The 17,600-nt window shown below is 47.5% G+C and overlaps 1 protein-coding gene and 1 long non-coding RNA gene across 3 annotated transcripts; one reads left to right on the top strand and one right to left on the bottom strand.

The window, feature by feature from the left end:
* Nucleotides 1-469: 469 nt before the first annotated feature.
* Nucleotides 470-17,600, bottom strand: KATNB1 (katanin regulatory subunit B1). 2 transcript variants are annotated; one of them, XM_010717843.3, is made up of 19 exons: nucleotides 17,497-17,600; nucleotides 15,697-15,827; nucleotides 13,974-14,091; nucleotides 11,045-11,145; nucleotides 10,444-10,485; nucleotides 8,738-8,821; nucleotides 8,218-8,333; nucleotides 7,672-7,743; nucleotides 7,285-7,435; nucleotides 6,686-6,873; nucleotides 6,426-6,559; nucleotides 5,583-5,633; nucleotides 5,331-5,407; nucleotides 4,593-4,712; nucleotides 3,864-4,013; nucleotides 3,490-3,566; nucleotides 3,011-3,085; nucleotides 2,164-2,280; nucleotides 470-1,571 (listed from the first exon to the last, which is right to left on the bottom strand). In XM_010717843.3, exons 1-19 carry the CDS (start codon nucleotides 17,534-17,536, stop codon nucleotides 1,439-1,441), a joined length of 1,977 nt encoding a protein of 658 aa, XP_010716145.1. In that variant the 5' UTR covers nucleotides 17,537-17,600; the 3' UTR covers nucleotides 470-1,438. The 2 variants fall into 2 exon arrangements, with proteins under 2 accessions (XP_010716145.1, XP_010716146.1); XM_010717844.3 differs by having other exon boundaries at nucleotides 6,426-6,556.
* LOC109369701 lies at nucleotides 9,993-12,140 on the top strand. The gene is made up of 3 exons (XR_002119118.2): nucleotides 9,993-10,020; nucleotides 11,470-11,526; nucleotides 11,703-12,140. It is a non-coding gene; the product is annotated as an uncharacterized LOC109369701 (long non-coding RNA).

Here is a 17,600-nt window from a genome sequence, read left to right as displayed (position 1 = left end):
AAAAAAAAGGGAAAAATAATCTAGTCTTTTGTTAAGATTAGATGTTTCTATGTATTTTATTAATATATATATCCTGTTTTATAACAAAACTTATTTTAAATAAAGCATTAAAGCCACTCCTCCTGTGCTGCTGTTACTTCCCCCAGGGCTCTGTGCCCTGCCCTGGTGGTGCCTTGTCTCAAGATTGGAGCCCCCTGCCTTGAGAGCTGCCAGAACTCGGGTGTGGAGCAGAGATCTGTCAGGAGGAAGGACAAGCCACAAGCTGCTCTCAGGGCCAGGATCTGCCTGGCAGAGCAAAACCTCCCACAGGCTTTCTGCAAGGTGCTGAGGGAGCGTGGTCACTCCTACTCATGGCAGCTACTTACTCATAGCAGCCTGGTGGCAGGAAGGGTGAGAATGTGGCTGGCTGCCCTGTGAGACACAAACCGGGGGAGTAGGGGGAGGAGATTCAGGCATATAACACCACTTAAAAAAAAAAAAAGTTACAAACACTTTAATAAAATTCGTTATAAGTTACAGTTTCCTAGAGAACAGGCTCCAGTGTATAAAAATGAGGAGACAGAGCTGGAGGAGCAGGGGAAGCACCAGCAGGAGCCTCTCTTCCCCCCAGGAAAGAAGAAAGAGGGGCAGAAAGTTCTGACAGACATTTATTGGGAAAAAAATGTCCCTACCAGTGGTCCAGTGGATGCAGAAAGACATCAGTCCATGTCCCTCCATTCCTCCACCCTCACCCCCAAAGGCAAACACGTATGACAAGTCCTAACAAAGTCATGTATGTTAACGGATCCAGGCGGACCTCAAATCCATCTTCCGTGGCGCAGGGTTACCTGCAGGGATGCAGAGAAGCTGGAAGACAACTTCCTCTCAGTATTATTGGCCCTTGTAACCACACCAAATGCAGCGGCACAGTGTGCTGGCTCACGTTTTTTGCAGCAAGCTAAAGGGGGCTGGTCCCACCTGCCTGGAGAAGAGGATAAGCCCTTTCTGCAGGGACAGGGCTCTTCACCCCACAGCAGGCTTCAGTGGGGAAGAAGCTGCAGTCTTCAGTGTGCTGCACAGGGAGCAGGCCTGGCCGCCAGAGCCAAGTGGCAAAGAACCAACAGCACGTGTGGGTGAAGGAGAAGTGGCAGCAGGCCTGGAGCCCTCCACTCAGGGCAAGGTCAGCACACAGACACAGCGCTTGATGGTGAGATGAAGAGCTGAAACGAAGCTGCTCCACAACAGGGACTTTTTGCAGCCAGGTCCCCTCGCGTCGCTCCACTCCAGTCTTCCACCTGCCCCTCCAGGCACTGCTTCTGGACAGGCGGCCGGCCAGGCAGATCTGTGTTCCCTACTGTGCCGTGGGGAAGGATGAACACGCAGAGAGGTGCAACCCAGCCAGACTGAGCACAGAGGGGAGTTTGGCCACCTGTGTTTGCACCTGCGGAGGTGGCAGCAGTCACTCCAGCACAGCCATGAGGAGATGCAGTTCTCTGAAGGCACTACCGTGGCGGCCGCTGAGCCCGGACTTGTTCTTGACGATGTTGCTGATGTTTTTCAGCTGCTTATAGCACAGCTTGCATTTATGGAGCCTGTGAAAACAGCAGACACAGCACGAATGCTTAGCTGCATGGGAGATGTGCCTGTTCCCAAAGTGCTCGAGATTCATCTCAAGCAGGAGAGAAAATGCAAGCCCTGCAAATGGCCTGACTGGAATGAGAGCATGACTCTGCAGGAACAGCAGGTCTCCAGCCCGCATCCTGATGAAGCAGGAGAATGGCATTCTCACAAGGGCTCTTTCACGCCTATTTTCCCCTTTGGCAGTGAAGTCTGAGGAAGAAAGAGGTGCCGTTTCCGGAGAGCTGGTTCTCAGAGCAGGGTTACCCCGTGAATGAACTGGAAGCCCAAGGCCTAGCTGACAACTCCTGTGCTTTGTGAGGTGAAGGGTGCAGCCACTGGCTGGTTTTACTTCTGACATACCTGAGCTTTGTTTAGGTATGACTCATTACAGGGAAAAGGAGAAAAGCAGTCTTTGGCCTTTTCCTCAGAGCAGGAGGGGTTGGTATTTGCAGACAAAAGGAAAGGCATGCCCAGTCTAGTATCAAAACCTCGAGGAAAAGGAGCAAAGCTCAACTAGAGAAAGGCTGGTTTAAAAGGGAGCAAGTGGAGGTGGTAAGTGCTTACCTCTCCTCTCTGGTGATGTCCACTCCTACAGAAGGTGGTGCAGCAAGTATGTCGGTGATCAGTGGCAGGAATCTCTGCAGAATGAGTTTCAAGGAGGTGCAGCCCGTTTGCACATAACTGAAAAGCAAACAAGAGAATCAGACCCCACCTGAACTTCATTCCTTTCCCACACACATCCAGTTCGGGGGGGGGGGGGGGGGGGCGACAACATACTCAACCCCTTCCCTCCAGCACTTGCAACCAGAAAAGGAGAACAAGTGCCAATATAGTCTTAGTTGGAGCTGAGACCGACAAGTGAGCCTTTTCCCAAGGCATACACCCTGCTAAGTGGGACTTTCCTGCTCAAGAGTAGACATGTCCTGCTGAGGGTACCTGGCAGGATCCTCTCTCCTAGTAGGAAAGGATAGAAAACCCCATCTTAAGCAACGTGCTGCCTTCCCACCTAAAGATGAGATTCAAAGCAGTCTTCTAAGTGCAACCAAGACTGCAGTTGGACTTCATTTCCCTTGTCCCAAGTTGCCAGTTTCATTCTCATCAGTGCACAGAGTCCACTGGGTCTACACCTATCTGACCCCTCCTGGCTCACAGCTGCCTTCACCTCCACCAACACACACCAAACCTAAACATCCTGCTCCTAATGAGGACTTCCTGCCCACACATTCTTCCCATATCATTTCCTAACACTCACTTGGCCACTCCACTGTTATCTTCCAGGAGTTGTACCAGCATCATGGTATAGCTGCTGTGATTTTCCACAATTTTCTTTCAGCCACAAAAAGCCCAGTGGAGCCCTCCTACCAGCACCCACATCTTTCCCACTGAACACGCCATGTTCTCATGGCCTCACCTTTCGTATTTACTTTGGAGAAGTTTTTCTATCTGAGGCAGAACGACAGTGCATAAGTCCAATTTCCAGAGAGACCTGAAAAGAAAAGCATGTTGCAAGGTCGGAGCATGAGGCTTTCCAAAGTTGAGCTGACACAAACGAAGTTTTCTGGCAGAAATGTCCAGGTAGCTGAGCCCGTTTACTGAGCAAGTTCACTAACTCCCCCTTGTGATAGAAAGCAGCAGGTTCTGACATTTAATTTACTCCCTGCAGAATCACTTTACGAAGCCTTAAGACTATGATTTTCCTTATGAGACATCATTTACCAACAGAAAAGGCTCTGCACAACACCAGCAGTCACTGGCACTGCAGAGCTGGAGATGCAACCCCGAGCGCACACATTTCATGCTGCCACGGCCAGCTGGACACGAGGCAGGTGCAGCACAGCACTCCTGACACAGCCAGACAGCTCTTGGGTATCCCAGCAATCCAGCACTCACGCTGTCTGGTTGACAATGTTCAAGAGGTCCACAACAACAGACAGGTCGTTGGTTGCTACAGCAGAGTCCACAGAGTTCTGAGAGAGAAGGAGAAGAAAACTATTGCAAAGTCTGAACTGGCTAGACTAGTGTAATAAATACCAAGTGCCACTTTTCAAAAAGCACAATAGAAGAAATGGAGAGATTGTAGGTGAGAGAGGATAACCCTCTCCATGTTTCATTGTGAACTTTCAAGCCCAGCTGGGACATGGCAGCACTTTGCAACACATCCCCGGGCACAGACTCTGGAAGATCCCATCTTTTGTATGGGGCAGTCCCCCATGGAGCTGCTCAGCTGCTCCCCTCATGAACCTCAGGCTTCTCCACATCCTTGCCTTGATGTCACTGGTGCTCCATACAGCCCGCACAGTGTCCAGATTCTTGTGGCGGCTGGTGAGCACCATGCACACGGTCTTGTGGCCTTTCCTGATCTGGGACATGATTTCTTCATCCACGAGCTCAGTCTGGCTTTGGTTTTTCAGAGCCTGAAAGTACAGACACCAGTAGAGGAGCAGTAACAGAACAGGTACAGAAAGGGGAAGAGCTTTCTCTGTCCTCAGTGAGAGTTGGTTTTGGTGTACAGAGGGCCAAGAGGCCTCCAAGATATAAGAGGTAATGACTGTCATGAAATAATGCTGCATGTGTAATGGCACACAACAATTTTCTAAATGAATCACTGTCTAGTATGCGGACTCATTCGGTGTCTTTGTCCCATCCCTTGTCCCCTGGTTTAATAACACATTCCTCAGGAGCATGGACCAACACTGCTGTGTTTGCATCAGCCTGCCATCACTCACACTGGGGGCTGGCTGGTCCAGCAGCCCTGAGGTGCTAACCCCACAGGAACTGCAAGTTGAAGCAGTTGGGAGGCAGGAGAGCAAGCTGGCAAGGGAAGCACCTTGTGAGCAGAAGGAGAGCAGAAGGGAACATGTTCTTTGGCTTCTGCGTTCAGTGCTAATGACTGCAGGCTGCAGAAAGCACTAGAAGACCCCTCTGCACTTCCAAGAATAGCCACCTTCTGATGCCACCAACACCAACAGAAACGTCTGACCAAAGATACTTACTGGCAGGAAGTCAGAGGCTTTCAGGCCAATGGGCTCGTTCCTGGCTGCAGGAATAACTGATGGCTCTGCCCTGGGCAGAGGAGTTGATGAAGCAATTGGTGGCATCTGAACTGGCTCAGGCTGCAGGAGAAATTGGGACAGAAGTTCTAGCGACAGGAATATGGCCGCAGTCTCACGCCTTCTTTCCCCTCAAAACAGTCTCCCATTTGCTGGTATGGGTTAGAAGGCAATGAAGTATCCCTCAAGCACACATCACAACTCAAAGAAGGTTTGCAAAGAACACGCAGACACTCCGGCAGAAGTGCTGAATGCTGTCATTGTTACTGGCATAAAAAATTAGGGCAATGGGCCGTGGCCAGCCTGAAGGCAGAGAGAATTCTAAAGAAGCCAGAACATCCTGTCTGTCTCCCAATAGCTGCTTGAGATTTTGGCTATCACGGTCTCAGTTTGAGTGCCTGCAGAAATGCAGCACCTGAGTTCTCTTCAGAGTGCCCCTACTTGAGTTGAAGGAAGTATCATATGAGAAGCAAACAAATGCAATACAGCCATCATCTGCTGAAGGTCTAGCCTTCAAGTCTGCTGCTCAGATGAGACACGTGGTTGGACTAAGAATGAAGCTACACTTTTACTGTTGTTTAAAAGAGGAATGAGCTTGATTAAAAATAGCAAAGTTTCTGGAATTCACCAATCTTCTGCAGCAGGGGTGTGAACAGCCATAACAGATTATACTGTACGTACAAGCTCTTGCTTTGGCAGCGGGGTCTGGAGTTCCACAGGCTGGTTAGGCTTTGCTGCTTCCTTTGCAGCTACAGGCTCTATCAAGACAGAAAGAAGTGGGAAAGTAGAAATTGATTGTTCCTCACAGGAGAAGCTTAGAGTGCAGGCACTGTAAAGCTAGTCTACAATTAGTGATTACTGCAGACGTGCAACTCTCCCCGCTTTAAGAACTATTAACTATTAACCCCACCAAGCTGTTATTTTCAAACTCACCATCCTCAGGGGGGGCTGGAAAGGGCTCATTCATTCGAGGAGGAGTTCGAGCTACGGAGAAAGAGAAAATAAATGAGTCATCCAAGGCTACAGATTAGTAATAGGTCAGCTTTGGAGCTGGGAGATCTCCAGCAGCTCCACTGATTAGGGCAATCAGTGATACAGCAAGCTGTTATCTTCTCCAGACCTTGACGTTATTGTTGAATTTAGCCAAAGGCTTTTAGCCTTCATGGATGGGACATAGCTGACTTGTGCAGCTCGCTGCTGAAGAATGATGAAGCACAAGGCACTGTCACAGCAAATCACATTGGAAAAAAACATTCACCTCCAAATAAACTCATTTACAAAAGTAAATCAAAGCAATGATTTCCTTATAAAGAGTATCTCATTTTCCTCATTAACAGTAAATGAGATACAGGCATTGCTCTGTGCTTCCTAAACAACAATTATCGCTTTAAAAAAACATTTTACCTTTCCTTCTTTAACAGAGGCTGCTGATTCTACACATGTCAGAATTCTAAGCAAACAGAAGATCCTGTAATGCAGTGATGCCACCTAACCAGGACAGGAAGGCTCCATGCTTACAATGGAGCTCTGGATTCTGGGCCAGCCTTCAATCAGACATCACTGCACCCCAGTAAAGGGCTAACCTTTCAGACGTTTGTCAATGTGCTTTGTGGTTCACAGTCCGAGCACAGAACACTGAAGCCTTCTAAACTCTCTCAGGTCACAGATGAAGCCGTTATTACAGCACACCAAGGTTCACTGCTGCCAAATCATTTTAGTGCCTACTGCTCTGAACTAGCCACATCACTCAAAAGCACAATAAGCCACGGTACTAACAGATGGCATTCTTGGGCTGGAAGATCTCTTTGTAATCCTCTGGGTTCTGGATCTCAGCCTTGGATTCCTTCTCATCCCGCTCCTCTTCACTGCTGGGACTGCGTCTCTCACTCTCTGAACTGTGCTTCACTCTGCTGCGGAAGAAAGAGATGCTATTAGGGCCAGGCCCCACACGGACCCTGTGAGACAGAACAAAAGCACTAAGCTCCTTCTACATTTCCTTACAATCTTGAAGTTACAACAAAGCAGATTTCCCTTACCTCTGAGGCTTGCTGCAGCTAGTTGAGGGTCTGTCATAGCTGCGACGAAGGGAGGACCCTGTGGGGTTGGGCTGAGCCAGAGGCTCGTCGCTCCTGAGCAGCCCATGAGGAACTGAACCTGATTTTGTGACTCTGCTGAGATCCACAACAAAGGAAGAGACTGTGCTTTGTGCAAAGGAAACTCCTATCTGCAGAGGCAAAAGATCAAGGTAGTTCACTAAACAGCACGGACCTTTCTGAGATCAGGCATGATAACGGAGTGACCCTGAGTCACAGTGCTTGAGAACGTGCCAAGTCAGTACTTTGGCTTCTTCAGTTGGAAACAGCCAGTGTTTCATAAAACGCTGTGACAAAAGATACAGTTTTATCTGGTCAAGCTAAGTCCCCCTTCTTTCCTCCAGAAACCAAAGATGAAGTGGAGCACAAAGCTCCTGAAAAAAAAAAAAAAGCCCAGAAGCTTTGTCTAAGTGCAGGACGCACTGCATGGCCACTTGCAGTCTGACACAGCCTTACGGGTCAGGAGGCCTGCAAGCAGGCAGGAGGATTTATCTCGTGTTTTGCACCCACCCCCTCCCCAGCTCCTCACAAAGGTGTCTTACCAGCTGGTTGTTGCAGATAGCTAAGTCAGCTACTTTTCCCCAGTTCACCAAGACCACATCAAAACAGCGCTCTGGCTCCCAGCCGTACACACGCAGAGAATCCTGGTAGCCACCATACAAACAGCAGCCATCTGGGTTGAAAAGAACACACCTGGGAGAAGGCAGATGGAGAATTTAGACACAACTTTCAACTTTCCAACGCTGCACACTCCCCAGGGCTGTATCCCTGACTTCACTGAACACCTCCAGCACTATTCTCTAGTAATTATCCCACTGATCTGGTGAACTGGTTCAAGTTTCTCTCCACAGCTTTCCCTCTCATAAAATCTCCAGTCCAGCCCCAGTTTTGGTCTCTGCCTGGTACACTGTGGTAGGAATTTAATGTACCTGACAGGAGTAGCCTCCTCTTCGATACAGCTCACAACATGAAACTTCTCCAAGTCCCAGAAACGGATGGTCCTGTGCACAGGATAGAATAAAAATCATTGCTCATCTGTCTGGAAATCTGCCTTAGGATCAAGCATTAAAGTAACCCACCCAAAACCACGACAACTTTCACTGTTGTGCATGCATGATGAACTTGCACAGAGGACTAGTGCAGCTAAGATCTGTAAGTCCAGCCCAAGATGCTTAGAGGCTCTGGAAAGGTTTTTAGAGCAGAAGCAGAGGACCGCCTGCTATACACACAGGATTAGTGGCCACTCGAGCCCACTGCATTGTTTTCTAGCACGGCAGGGAGCATCAGCAGTTTTGGATGAGAAGGTGAGAGCTCTATATTCTGTACATCACAAGTCTGTCACGCTGTTGGCTAGGTGACACGCTCTTGCAATGGTTTGAGTCGTGTGACATTCCTGCTTGCCGTGTTCCCAAAAGGAAGGGCATCAGGAAAGGGAAGCATTTTAATTCCCTTTTTTCTCTTTCCTCTGTCTTTACCTGTCAGAGCTGCCAGAAGCCAAAAGGTATTCACTGGGATGGAATTCAACAACATTGACTGGGCCAGAATGTCCTGTGAACTCGAACATTACCTTTCCAGCAGTCAGATCCCACAGCTGGAAGAAAGTAAGGCCAGAGCCAGAAATTGATATGGTATATCCAACTTGGTAAACATTACTAATGAATGAGAACATTTATTTAGCAACTTTTACTAAGATGACTCTTGCCACGTTTAGGTATCACAATTCTACCATCATAAAAACCTGAATTTTCATGAGCATAGTGCCAACATATCTGCTGGACAAGGACACTTTATCACATGTAACTCATTTTGGGATGCTGTGGACCACTGGACATGATCCCTAATAAACTTTTTCCTGACAAAACCACAGAGCCCAGCCAGCTGCCTAAAGAACAAAAGGGGGCTATGAGGGACTGTTGGTAATGCCTGGTTAAACCAACCAACCAACCAGCAAGTCCAGTATTCACATAATGTAAGGGAGATGTCATAATAGATTACCTTGACAGTGTGATCATCAGCAGCAGAGGCTAACCACTTGCCATCAGGACTGAATCGAAGGCATCTCACTGCCTGTGTGTGACTCTGCCACCAGAAAAACAAAAAGAATTTTCCTGTGTGTTTTTTTCTTTTTTCCCTCTTTTTCCTTCCTTTGGAGGAAGGCTTTTGTCTTTTGTCTTTTGATAGAATCATAGAACCACAAGGTTAGGAAGGACCTACAAGATCATGTAGTCCAATTGTCCTTCTCTCACCATTACTACCACTAAGCTACTAAACCATATCTTGCAGCACCTCATCCAGACACCTCTTGAACACTGCCAGGGATGGAGACTCCACCACCTCCCTGGGCAACCATTCCAGCACCTGACCACTCTGAGAGAAAAAGCTTTTCCTTATACGTAATCTAAATTTTCTCTGGTGCAACTTGTGGCCATTTCCTTGGGTCCTGTTTGTTGTCTGGGAGAAGAGGTCAAACCCTCTTCATCACAACCTCCCTTCAGGAAGTTGTAGCGCACTATGAGGTCTCCTTGAGCCTCCTCTTCTCAGACTGAACAATCCCAGCTCCCTCAGCCATTCCTCATAAGACTTGTGCTCCAGACCCCTCATCAGTTTCGTTGCCCTTCTCTGGACACGTTCCAGGGCCTCGATGTCTTTCTTGTAGTGAGGGGCCCAAAACTGAACACAGTACTCGAGGTGCAGCCTCACCAGAGCTGAGTACAGGAGGATGATCACCTCCCTGCTCCTGCTGGCCACACTATTTCTAATGCAGGCAAGGATGCTGTTGTGTGCACCTGGGCACACTGCTGGCGCACGTTCAGCCGAGCATCAACCAACACCCCCAGGTCCCTTTCCTCTTCACAGTCGTCCAGCCACTCAGCCCCAAGCCTATAGTGCTGCATGGGGTTATTGTGGCCAATGAGAATCAAATTTAAGCTAAATCAGATTTCTTTGTTAAGGCAGATGTGATGTCAATGCATTGGCTTCTAAATGGGATTTATATATAATAATATATAATTAACATATAGTTCTTTGGGTAGAAAAAAGCTCCGTGAATAGAATCATGTCAGTTGTAGTGGAAATGTCAAGTCAAACCCTGAAACAGTGATTGAACACCTGGTGGGAAGGCAGGGCCAACTCAGGGAGCTCAGGTGCAAGCAATGTACCTGAGTGACTGGAAAGGGTGGAGCCAGGATCCATCCCTTCCCAGACCTCATTTAAGGGTTGGCAGTGGAGGTGAGGGTATCTCTTGCTGGAGATCCCTTCCTGCTTGAAGGCTTCCAAAGGTAAGCAGTTCTTTTCCCCTTGTTTCTGTATCTGTTGCATTTGGGTTTGTTCTTATTTGCTGCAGCCAAAGACTTTGCCACTCTGCTATTGTTACATCAGTGCAGTTGGGACTTCATGGTAACAGCAGTCAGAGCATGAAGAAACACTTACTTAGGGATGCCTTCCATCCCTAATTGAAGCCAACCAGACTGAAGAACGTTAACTCCTATGATATCCACTATGATATCCATTTTGTGTTCGTGTACAGTTCACAGAGGTCTACAGAGCTTTATTAGACCACTTCACATACAGACCTTATTTTTATATCAGGAGACTAGAAAGTTAATTGCATGCCATCACTCTAAGGTTTGCCCACGAGCCCTAGAGAAAGAAGAAATCCTTCTCCTGCCCAAGGAGAAATTTTTCTCCTGATAATGTTTTACCTTATACTTGAAGATGCAGCCTTTTCTTCGTACATCCCACAGCTACAGGGGGAAAAAGCAGACAAAATATGCTTAGAAAGGTACATGGTTGAGGGTGCAAGAGTCATGTCAAAACATGCTATCAATCTACTATTGATAGTAGACAGCTGATAGTAGAATATCCAGAAATTGCTGGAGGGGCTGCTAAAGCCCTGCTCGCTCCAGCTACATTTCCTAGCCTAATTTCCCAAGTGAGAATCACTTCTGCAAGGTATTTCCTACCACAGAAGCTCTGTTGCTGCAGACAAATACCAGCCTGCTTAAGCACTCCACAGTGATGAGTACTTCTGTTCTGTGCTTGCTGACGCCAGCTCACAGCAGGCACCTAACCTGAGCCCCGTGGAACAAGCCACATTCCGCAACTGAGGAGTCACCCTCATGAGTTACCACTGTGAAGACACATGCATGAATTTCTCAAGCACTCACAAATGCATCTGCCCACACACACTAATGAAGATGTACAACATCTACCAGCAGCTTAGCACAAGAGCCAGACTGTGTCTCTTAATAACAAAAAGGCTGCAAGTAAAGAGAGTAATCTCTAGAGGAAGGCAAGCTTTACCTTAATGTCTGTATCCAAAGAGCCAGATGCCACGAAACTTCCATAAGGATGGAAATCAAGGCTGCAGATGTTTGCTTTGTGACCGAGTAGTGTACGAAGAACTGGGAAAAGGAGAAGCAAAGCAGGGAGGAAGAATTAGGAGCAAGCATTTAGTACCTCATTTCACCTCAACAACATGCAGGAGTTTAGTGAGACTGTCCTCACTGCTAAACAAATGCTACATATGGTTTATTCATCTCTATATGTTATTCTACCAAAATGCCTCCAACTTTACCCTCACAATGCACAGAAACAGCAATGGGGGCCCATGTTCATACAATCTTAAAACCTGTTGAGTTTCAGGGGATCTTTAAAGATCGTTTAATTCAACTCCTCTGCAATGAACAGGGAATATTCAATAATCCTAATGAAATCTCTGTTCTCAGGTGTGGAAACCATGAATAGAACTCAGCTGTGTCCAATCTGAAAATAAAACTAAAAAGGTATGCTTAGAGGCAGCTGTCTGACAGTGTTATCTTTCCACTCATTGTAAAGGGCAAGACAGTAGGTGGGGCAGTTCCAGCCAGGAACTGGAAGGGACACCACTCACCCTGTGGCTATTAGATGGGCCCTTTTCGACTGCTCTGCACAAGCCTGACTTCTACCTCTTATGTTGCAGTATTTGCATCAGGCTCCTTCCTGCTTACAGGAAGCATCCCACAGACTGGGAATGGGCACTCAGAAAGCAGGAGGTGAAGAAAATGACCCACTATTTGAGCAAGCCATCAATGAAGTAATGCTCTTGTAATTCTGGAAACCAGAAGGGACCCGTTGAACAGGTACATCTATCTCTGAGAGCAGAACTCAATGTTGAGAAGCAAAAGTTGCTCATATAATGACAGGGACAATCTCTCTCTACCACCAGTCATCTGGGACAACGTCATGGTCCCCTTGGTACCGATCAGCTTGAGCCAGATTTGGAATGCTCATTTGCACAGATGCTGGCCCATAGGCCTACTACTAATTTCAGCTGGATCAGTTACCCTGCACTGGTAGAGTCAAACTCAGTTATAACTGAACTGATTCTAACTGAATGACAAAAGTGCTCTTTATTATCTGTGACACCAGCTGTTTGCCTTATTTGCTCAACCAAAGAAAGAAGATATAGGTCTGTTTTCATGATGAATAAGAATCAAACTACAACATCCTCATGGAAAAAACTGGCTGCCTATGGTTTGGATGAGCTGGGTGAAACTGGCTGGATGGCTGGGCCCAAAGAGTTGCTGTCAATAGAGTTCAATCCAGTTGGCAGCCAGTCATGACGGGTGTCTTCCAGGGCTTGGTACTGGGGCTGCTTCTATTTAACATCTTTATTAACGATCTTGATGAGGGGATTGAGTGCACCTTCAGTAAGTTTGCAGATGACTCCAAGTTGGGAGGGAGCATTAATCTACCTGAGGGAAGAAAGGCACTCTAGGGGGATCTGGATAGTCTGGATTGATGGGCCGAGGTTAACTGTATAAGTTTCAAGAGGGCGAAGTGTCGGGTCCTGCATTTTGGTCACAGCAACCCTACTGGCTTGGGGAGCAGTGGCTGGAAAGCTGCCTGACAGAAAGGGACCAGCAGTGTGCCCAGGTGGCCAAGAAGGATAAAGGCATCCTGGCTTGAATCAGGAATGGTGAGGTGAGCAGGACTAGGGAAGTCATCCTGCCCCTATACTTGGCATGGGTGAGGCCTCACCAAGTTCTGTGTTCAGTTTTGGGCACCTCAGAACAGAAGGGACATGGAGGTGCTGGAGCAGATCCAAAGAAGGGCAACAAGACTTGTGAAGGCTTGGAGAGTATGGCCTGTGAGGAGAGACTGAAGGAACTGGGGCTGTTTGTTTGGGGGGGGAAAAAGGAGGCTGGAAGGGGAACCTTACTGTTCTCTTCCAATACCTGAAAGGTGCTTACAGCAGAGCGGGGCTGGTCTCTCTTCACTGGTGACAGGAGGAGGGGAAATGGCTTCAAGTAGCACCAGGGTAAGTTTAGGTTGGATATCAGGAAAAACTTCTTTACAGAAATGGTTGTTAAGCACTGGAATGGGCTCCCCAAGGAGGTGGTTGAGTCACCATCCCTGGATGTGTTTAAGAACTGTCTGGATGTGGTGCTCAGGGACACGACTTAGCAGAGGGTTGTTAGAGGTAGGGTAGTATGGTCAGGTTGCAGTTAGACTTGATGATCTTTAAGGTCTTTTCCAACCTGAGTGATTCCATACACTATTTCTGCTGGACTCCACTCAAGGGATTAACAGCACTTCAGCAAATCTGTTCCAATTGTCCTCTAAAGAATCAGAGCCCGATGAGTTCAGCTTTTACAATTTAATAAGAGTTAGGTCTTTGTCCACTTCTATGCCTTGCAAGAGCAGAAGGGAAGAGCAGAAGAAGCAGAACTGAACAAAAAAAATCCTCAAAAATACATTGAAGAAAAAGGAAAGATAAAACCTAAAAGTGAGAGCAAGAGGTCAGCAAACAGGAGGTGCCTGGACTTGTGTAGAACCTAACACTAAAATCAGAATGGAAATTTGTTAAGTGTATCCTTTTTATTAAGGCTGAAACTCTTAAGCCGAGGCTATGAGTATCATTTATATATGCCCTGTTACTCCTGATGTGTAGAAAAATTTATCTGGAATACAGATCTCAATCTCAGATGAGGTCAAAATCCTGGAAACTACTTCCTCAGCTCCATCTCCACAATAAATGCACAAATTTCTGCTTCAGTATGCACACAGAGCTCTACTGTTTCAAGTTGGAATTCCACAAATGCCCTCTAACAGTACTGAAAACTTAGACAAAAGCAATGCTGGGCATTTCTTCTTACATTAGGAATGTTGTGAGTTGGCATAAACATGGAGCATAAAGACGCTGCAAAAATCTATATATTAATAGAAGAGACAACTCATAGAAACATACTTTTGGCAGCTTCCAGGTCCCAGACTCGAATGGACCCTGACTGGGACCCTGCAACAATAAGTTCCTCCTTGGCACTGATCTGCAGGCTCTCAATGGGTGTTGTGTGGCCAGACAAGCTCTGCAATAAAAACCACAAGTCACAAGCAATGGTCACTGACACGGATCTGGGCACTGTTTAAGTCCACAGTGGCACAGCTCATGCTCAACTGGAAACTATTTAGCTGGGACCAGCTGGTTGTGCCACTGCTCCTTTTTCCTCAGCAGCTACCAGTGTGGTAGAGCATCCCAAAGACCATCCCTGCAGCTAGCACTGTGCACGTATCTTCCATCTTATCCCCCTTGCTGGAATGCTGACTGATTTTTTTAAAGGCTGCATCAACAGAAACATGTGCAGCTAAACATTAAGTGCAGATGCCCAGACGAGGCTGACACATGCTTATATTAAAGGAATTATGCTATGCAAGCACAATGGCACTGCGCTTATTCTAAGTGGGTCACATAGGTCTCACAAACAGGTTACAAAATCAAAGCAAGCACAAAAGCAGGGCCGCTCAAAACCTTCCCAAAAGCAAGGAGCCACACGTTGCTGCCAGCACTGGATGTCACAATGATAACATGGTGCTATCATTGAAATATTAATTGGAAGCAAGAGCTTATAATTCACATGTATGCGTTTTCTTTCATCCTTGAGCATCTGAAAGCTCACCAATTATCTAAGCATTTTGAGAAGGCTAGTATTTAATATCAGTGTACACACTATTATTATAGGCCTTTTGCTCATCAATTAAGCAATATGATTATCCCCTGCTTTACCTCATCCTCACACAAGTCTTTTGAAACAGTTAAGCTAGTTCTGTGCCTCCACACAGGTACAGAAGTTGGGGATGGCAGCAGAAAGCCACCTGTTTTAATGGGGATTTCTCTGGATTTTAAGCAGATCTGCAGCGTTCCAGGGCTACGACTGTCACTGTGCAGGGAGGGACAAACAGGAATCAAGCTGCAGTGCTACTTGCTAAGTGTCTTCTCTCACTTCTCCTCAAAGTGCAATCATCTTGAATCCCAACACTATCTCACTCTGCCTAGAGAAATCCTTCCATAATGCAACATTATGTTGTTAATTAAACAAGTGATGAGAGACACTTGCTCTAGATACTTTTCCGCAACATCCACTTGAAGGAAAAGTGAGACAGTACAGACAGCTGTTAAATGTGCTGTACTGGTAACCCTACTCTTCCTAACGTGCTGTGCCCAGAATTACTCCTTCCCAGCCTATGCTCAAGTCAGTATTCTAACTTTGTGCTGACAGTAAGTGACTGTAGGACAGGTGGAAATGCATCCTGCTTGGGATGCTTCCTGCTAGGAGGACAAACTCCAAGATGCAAATTTGGCCCCTGTAGCTCACACTACAAGATGAGCTGTCCTCATACAAAACTGTAATTACCTGCAGCACGGTAACAGAAGACTCAATATTTATTATCTGAGAGAATACTAGTTCTGCTGGAGCAGAGAGCCATCCCTGATCATCCTTGGAACAGCAGCCTCACTGATCATCAAATTCTGTCCCAAACTTTTGCTAGCATCTGGCCAACTGGTTTTGCATTGATAAATTCTATTCACAAGTCCCACAGGCTACAATCCAACAATCTCTTCCCTCATTCCCCACCTTTCCTATCTCAGAATTAATGCTCCCCTCCCCAGGAAGCTGAAGCAGGCCCACTCTCACCATGACACAGTTGGGCTTGTTAACTGACCACACGTTGACCCGACAGTCATCTCCTCCAGTCGCCAGCAGCCGGCCCGATTTCTTCCCCAGGACTAATGAGGACACGTTGCTGCTGTGAGCCACGATCTCTTCTGCACAAAATGAAGCAAGCAGTTAGGATGGTCCACATTAAAGATTTTCCACCCCAACCCTCCTAAAGAGGAAAAAAAAATAAATAAAAATCTTCTTGCTCTGGAAAGCATTTCCAGTTTCCACCAGACAAGCTGCAGCAGCATGCAATTCAGATAAGAAGTCACACTATTATCTGGCTTCAAACAGTCCTTCTGGGCTCTGTCTGCTGCACTTAAGATGTTTGCTGGCCAAGCTTCAAGACTCCAGTGCTCACGTGGCTTCCTAAAAGCATCTTCTCTCCCCAGCAGCAATGCAGTAGTTTTTAAAGACTGCAGCACCCTGCTCACAGAGGCTGCTTTTCCTTCCACACCGAGGTGGGTTGCAGTCAGCAGAGCTGCTTCAGAAGCTGCAATGATAAGCAACAGAAACACTCCTAGAGAAAGGACTCCAACCTGGAGAGCTGCATCCAACCCCAGAGGGACCCATACAGTTTGTAACCTGACAGAGCAAAAAGCCAGACTCAGCAGAGGGAGAGGTGGAGTTGCCTCCCCTGTGCCAAAGTGAAACTTAGCAATGCCACACACAGAGGAAGGATGGGCATTTATCTGAAGGGGCACAAAGAAGCAAACGTGGCTGATATGGAAAGACTGTTAAGAACTGGAGGGCCGATGGAAATGCTAGAGTTCTAGGAAAGAAAGCCTTACAAGCGTGTGGCAAAAGATAAGCCAAAAGAGCACTTTTGCACAGACATCAATTTTTATAATGGATTTTAAAATCCACCCGAATTTTTGGCAGGAGCTTTTGGCAGATGTATTTACCAATTTCTTCCCGACTGCTCTCTTCTTTGAGAGTTTACTGCATTTGCTGCCCTAATAGGTATGAAATTTGTTGTAAAAGGGGCAGGCAGTAATCAATTCAGCTCTGCTTGGGGTTATTCTAGTGGGAAGGGCAATGTGAACATGTAAAGCACACCACTAATCCAAAGGGCCATCAGACAGCTGCAGCAATTATTACATCTGCTTTGATCTCAGGCTCTGAGTGTTTTTCTGAAAGCAAAACTGCGCAACTTTCACTTCAGCTGGAGAAACACCTTTCAAATTACACAGGTAAATGGACTGTAAACGAGATGAGCCAAGCTGAAAGTACGTGTGCTCTGTGATGAAAGACCAATCCTCCTTAGGACAACGCTGAAGGAGGTACGTGTACAAAGAACCAAAGGCAACAAGCAATACAATAAGTACTGAGTAACCGACTCACTTGTAAAAAAGGAAAGTACAGATGCTGAGCACTGCTGCTACCAATAGGAGGGCATCAGCACCCCGTGCTTTTCCTCCTTCTGGTTTCGTTCTCCATAATAGGCTGGGTGTTTAAGTGTCACTGCTGAAGCACCAACCCCAGCCCACACGTGGGCCTTCCCCTCAGCCCCAGGGCCTTTTCTGGGGGTCACAACGACACCGAGCCCCCCAGCAGCACACGAACAAGAGGACGCCGAGGGAGGGCAGCGCTCAGCACCACGAGGCGTCCATCTGCTGCGGCGGTTCCCACAGCTGCAATTTCAGCAGGACGGCACAGAAATCCGCTTTTCCGCCCCTCAGACAGGGGGCGGGCGGCTCACCTCGGTGCAGTGCCACCTCCCGGCCCAGGCCCGCTCCCAACGGCTGGTTCCCCCCGCCTCCCGCCGCCACTCACGCAGCTTCCAGGCCGTCTTGGTGACGACGGCCGCTGCCATCTCCCGCCGCCGCCAGGCTCCGCGCCCGGCTCGGGGCTCGACCCCCGCCGCGTCCTAGCACGGC

This window comes from Meleagris gallopavo, chromosome 13, assembly GCF_000146605.3.
Source record: "Meleagris gallopavo isolate NT-WF06-2002-E0010 breed Aviagen turkey brand Nicholas breeding stock chromosome 13, Turkey_5.1, whole genome shotgun sequence".
NCBI lineage: Eukaryota > Metazoa > Chordata > Aves > Galliformes > Phasianidae > Meleagris > Meleagris gallopavo.
The sequence above is the reverse complement of the archived record's forward strand: the minus strand, read 5'-3'. Positions and strand labels throughout refer to the sequence as shown.

What these genes read in the sequence shown, in the direction of transcription:
- KATNB1 (XM_010717843.3), bottom strand. Translation starts at nt 17,536, where the DNA reads ATGGCAGCGGCCGTCGTCACCAAGACGGCCTGGAAGCTGC. An exon ending in TCCAGCCCCCCCTGAGGATG is followed by an intron (nt 5,408 to 5,582) that starts GTGAGTTTGAAA and finishes CTGTCTTGATAG; the next exon opens with AGCCTGTAGCTGCAAAGGAA. An exon ending in CTCCAAAGTAAATACGAAAG is followed by an intron (nt 2,281 to 3,010) that starts GTGAGGCCATGA and finishes TTTGCTTTTCAG; the next exon opens with TTATGTGCAAACGGGCTGCA.